This window comes from Nematolebias whitei, chromosome 15 (genome assembly GCF_014905685.2).
Source record: "Nematolebias whitei isolate Nwh7 chromosome 15, NemWhi1, whole genome shotgun sequence".
Lineage (NCBI taxonomy): Eukaryota > Metazoa > Chordata > Actinopteri > Cyprinodontiformes > Rivulidae > Nematolebias > Nematolebias whitei.
The window spans coordinates 45,970,566-45,975,161 of NC_056512.1; the positions used below are offsets into that span (position 1 = coordinate 45,970,566).

Consider the following 4,596-nt stretch of genomic DNA (forward strand, 5'->3'; position numbering starts at 1 on the left):
TGGCTAATGTCTGGACAAAGGTCAAGACTCAGTTGGCTAATGTCTGGACAAAGGTCAAGACTCAGCTGGCTAATGTCTGGACAAAGGTTAAGACTCAGTTGGCTAATGTCTGGACAAAGGTCAAGGCTTGGACACAGCAGCTTCACACAGATGGTGACAGCTCATTATCAATCAATCAGTCAACCTTTATTTCTACAGGTAAATCCCATTGAGCCTCGAGGACTCATTTACAAGAGAGACCTGATTTAACAAAGAAAGATGACAACAATGGACAACAGCAACAACAATAAGCAGTTATAAAAAAAGCATACTACAGGTTTTTTTTGATTTTTTTTAACAAATAGGATGGCTAAAAGGAAAAGGTAACAAAACAAAAAACAGCTAGATTTCAAGACAAATGTATAAAACTAAAAACAGGAACATGTCAGCATTGGTCCCTGCCAGGTGTCCAACAGATTCTTAAAGCCACTTAGAGAGGTCAAAGGTCGAGAGCTTCAGATGTTTTTACAAGATATTCCAGGAAACAGGAGCGGAGTAGGAGAAGGTCCTTTTGTCTAGTTCAGTCCTCACTGAGGGAACACTGCAGGTAATGATGTCCTGAGAGCGCACGCTGTAGCTGCACTCACACAGAGACATGTAGGAGGAGATGTATGAAGGCAGCAGACCAGGAAGTGATTTAAAGATGAAGATGTACCAGTGGGAGAGTCTGTGTGAAGTTAATGGTGACCAGTTAACCAGTGAATACTGGGTGCAGTGGTGGGTACGATAATCACAGCCAGTTATGAATCTTAGTGCACCATGATAGACAGCATCCAACATCTGCAGCATCCAACATCTGCAGCATCCAACATCTGCAGCATCCAACATCTGCAGCATCCAACATCTGCAGCATCCAACATCTGCAGGGTTCTTGTAGGAGCGTTCATGTAAATAATGTCACCGTGATCAATGGAGGGAAGGAAAGTCACAGATACAAGGTGTTTCCTAACATTCAGAGTTAGACAGGATCTGTTTCTGAAAAAGAAACCCAGTTTAACTTTCAGTTTCTTTACCAAGTTTTCCACATGGAGCTTAAAAGAGAGATGTGAGTCGACCAAGATACCCAAATATTTATAGGAATCAACAAACTCAATGGGGACACCATTTGAGGATGAGATCAAAGAAAGAACTGCTGGAACCAACTTCCTATTTGAAAAGAGCATCCCTTTGGTTTTGTCGGCATTTAGGACAAGTTTGAGGCGAAACAAATCAGTCTGGATGATGTTGAATGCAGAGTTCAAAAGCTGGAAAGCCTTAGCAACAGTTTTAGCTCAACAATAAACAACTGTGTCGTCAGCATAGAAATGTATGGATGCATCAGGGATGTTTTTACCTACATTATGTAGATTGTAAAGAGGGTGGGTCCTAAGACTGAGCCTTGTGGTACACCATTGTTGACTGTTAAATAACTGGAGGAAGTACCATTATGTTGAACACATTGCCTCCGGTCTGAGAGATAGTTAGAGAACCAACCAATGGTGTGTTCTGAGAAACCAGTTCTGAGATCTTCTGACACAAGATGTTCTGATCCAGAGTCAGAATCTTTAGACACATTAGGGTGAAGTAAAGGCACAGGTGTGAACAGGTCATCTGGAACCAATACAACAAGTCCTTTAGAATTCCAAAGACTTGTAAACCTGCACGTGGTGTGTTTAAAATCATCAAAGCTTGGACACGTTTACCTGCTGGTACGTCCAGTCCTCTGGTTGGAAGTCACTGCTCGTTTGCTCAAACCTGAGGTTGAAGTGGGGCAGTCTGTGCAGCAGGTTCACCCACCATGGAGGAGAGTATCCGACCACTGCTGCCATGGCGAGGAGGTCCAGTAAGGACGAACAGATGCTCTCAGCTGTGAAGAGGCAGGGGACTCCACTTCACCCGGTCTTTGGGTCCAGGACGGAACAGAAAAAACAGAGTTCCTCGTCAAAATGTGAACTGGCTGACACTACTACTAGTTTCAACTTTACAATAAAAACCGGAAGAATTCGCCTAAAAACTCACGAGAAATGAAATTTAAAATAAGTTTGAATTATATCCTGGTTGGACTCCAACAGCTAACTTGGCGGATCTGATCCAAACGGAACCAACTGGGCGAGCTGGTTTTAAGCCACCAGCTGAAATGTTGCCATCAGTAAAGCGGAACTTCCTCGTTAGCTGCCGGAGCTCAGCGAAGCAGCTGAAGTTCTTTCAAACACGACTCCTCCTCGAAACTGGCCGCAGATGTAGCTTCGCTAGCGGTTAGCCGATGCTTCGTTTCCTCCGCCGTCAATCACAGCGCAAGAGAAGAAGAAGAAGTCTCTTTCGTTCCATCGACATTCTGTTATGACGCTTTGTTACGTCTTGGTTGGTGTCTCACTTCGTATCTTCCAGACGCACAAAACCTCACGCTGCCTTCTCCGACGGTCTCACCGTCCAGATACCGACTGTCTGAGACCGACAGCTTGAAGCACGAAGCGAGTGTTCGCGACTGTTTGTTTACCCAGCCACACTTGAACGCAGCACAGCGTCAACGGCACAAAAGTGGCGCTGCAGCGCCACCCAGTGGCGCCGCGACGTCAAGCTCATGTGAGATTGAAGAGCGTCGGAAATTTTAAAGCCCATCGTCCTTCGCGTTTTTCACAATTTGAAATTTCTACAGTTTGGACAATAAATGAGAACATAGAGTGGTAGAAATATAACTCCAAAATAAATCAAACCAAGTACAACGTTTAAACTATTCTAATTCCGTGAATGTTCACGTTTAAACCCTTGAGTCAGGAAAAGTAGTCAAATTTACGAGTTACATGAAGGCATCATCATTCACGTAGTCAAAAATTTGAAGAATGAGGAATAACAGAACATGATTTAAATTAACTTTACGTACTGTAATGAAACCAGGAACTTACGATGTATAAATAAATATGCTATATTTTTCACATCAAATGGTAAAAACACTGATGCTACCTATAAGACAATAAAAGCTGGAACATAAACACAAATCCAATGTTTATTACGCGCTTGATTGCTGCAGACACGCACGCAGTGGTGCGCGTAGGTGGCATCTTGTTCCACCTCGCTGGGTTTGGACTTCAACCAGCGAGCTCACTATAACTTTAAGAAGCTTCTGCTTGACTTTTTTCTTCTTCAGGAAATCACATGGAGGTGCTCGCGTGCTCACATGACAGCTCGAGACATGGCAGGAGAGATCAATGAAGGTACAACGCGCAAACTTTCTACATCTTTCTTTCAAATCGATATTTGTTTGGAGATGAATTTTTCTTGACGTGAGAAAAATCACGGGGGAAATTGCATGAACGCGTGAATAATAGTATTTCTACCTGATTTAATCGCACTCGGGTGTTTTCGGAGATGGAGATGAAGTTGATCCAGTTAAAGTCCTGATTGGTGATTTATTAAACTCAGCTGATTTATTCAGACGAGTGTGAGCAACTACCACAACAATTATTGCTGATCATAGCAACTTGTTGCTCTTTACCGTCCATGTGAAAACTTGTCAGATGTGCTTGTAACATTTTATTTGCAAGCTTCTGCTGATAAAGTTTGACATTTCCTATATTTTTCCTATTTTCCCCCTTAAAAGTAAAAATTTAACAAATACTAGCTTTGATACTCCAAAAAGATATTTAGAGCAAAGTAGAAATGGCATAAAGTCACATGATATGACGTAATAACCCGGTTAAAACTGATCTGGTTACCATGAAACGAACTTAAATCTCCAGATGAAGTAAGCTCATTATCAAATGCTTAGACATTTGGGATGTCACGTGGCTGTTGTTGCTCTTTTAGGTTCTGTTCCTGCTTATTACAAAGAAGTGTACGAGGCCGTTCGATGCAGGACAGATGAGAAAATACAGCTGGAAGTTTTTCAGAGGCTCCTTCAGAGGACGGATCTGTCCAAGGCGGCTCTGAAGCAGGTGAGAGGGTTCGAGCTGGACCAAGTCCTCAGGATGCTGCAGCACTGAACATCTCCAAAGCTGCAACACATCTGTGCGCGCATGACGTTTACACATGTGGATACATTTGTTGATATTGCAACAACACATTAAAACGGTGCTTAATTTCTTGCAAAAAGTGATTCAATTAAATAAACTGTCTAATGCACATGTGGACGCCTGGAGTGTGTGATAGATAACACACATTGTGAAAGAAATGATTTGACGTTTAACAAACGTGCTAAAATAGTATGCGCAGATTTGTTGGCAACCTTAAAGAGACTTCGTCTTTGAACTATAGTTATGTTTGATCCTAAAAGTTTAAAATCAAAGCAACTGGGCTTCTACTGTGTAGATGAAGACGTTGTCGTTCCAAACAAGAGAGAGCTCCAAGACTGGAAGTGCATGAGCTCTGTTCACGTGAGCTCAGTTAATATGCAGACTACTCTCACTCCCGCTCTTCTGAGGCTCGTTAGAGACATTTGGTACCTGGTTCACGTCACGTTTCACACTAATTGTTGGACTTTAATTAGTATCACGCGTCGTCAACCAGTCAGCCTCTTTAAAGGGAACAAACAGGCCACGGTGTGGTTTGGAAATGTGTGCACCACACTGATGTGGAGCAGAG

General features: G+C 42.7%; 2 protein-coding genes across 2 annotated transcripts in view; one reads left to right on the plus strand and one right to left on the minus strand.

The window, feature by feature from the left end:
- The window catches only part of ttyh3a (tweety family member 3a), a 22,672-nt gene extending 20,581 nt beyond the window's left edge, over positions 1 to 2,091 (minus strand). Inside the window, exons 1-2 of the mRNA XM_037688768.1 lie at positions 2,038 to 2,091; positions 1,722 to 1,919 (exon numbers count right to left, since the gene is read on the minus strand). Of these exons, the coding sequence (XP_037544696.1) occupies positions 1,722 to 1,847 (126 nt within the window). The 5' untranslated portion in view covers positions 1,848 to 1,919; positions 2,038 to 2,091. The remainder of the gene's footprint in view (positions 1 to 1,721; positions 1,920 to 2,037) is intronic.
- Positions 1,937 to 4,596, plus strand: part of snx8a (sorting nexin 8a) — a 14,963-nt gene continuing 12,303 nt past the window's right edge. Inside the window, exons 1-3 of the mRNA XM_037688767.1 lie at positions 1,937 to 1,966; positions 3,164 to 3,230; positions 3,823 to 3,950. Coding sequence (XP_037544695.1) covers positions 3,194 to 3,230; positions 3,823 to 3,950 — 165 coding nt within the window. The 5' untranslated portion in view covers positions 1,937 to 1,966; positions 3,164 to 3,193. The remainder of the gene's footprint in view (positions 1,967 to 3,163; positions 3,231 to 3,822; positions 3,951 to 4,596) is intronic.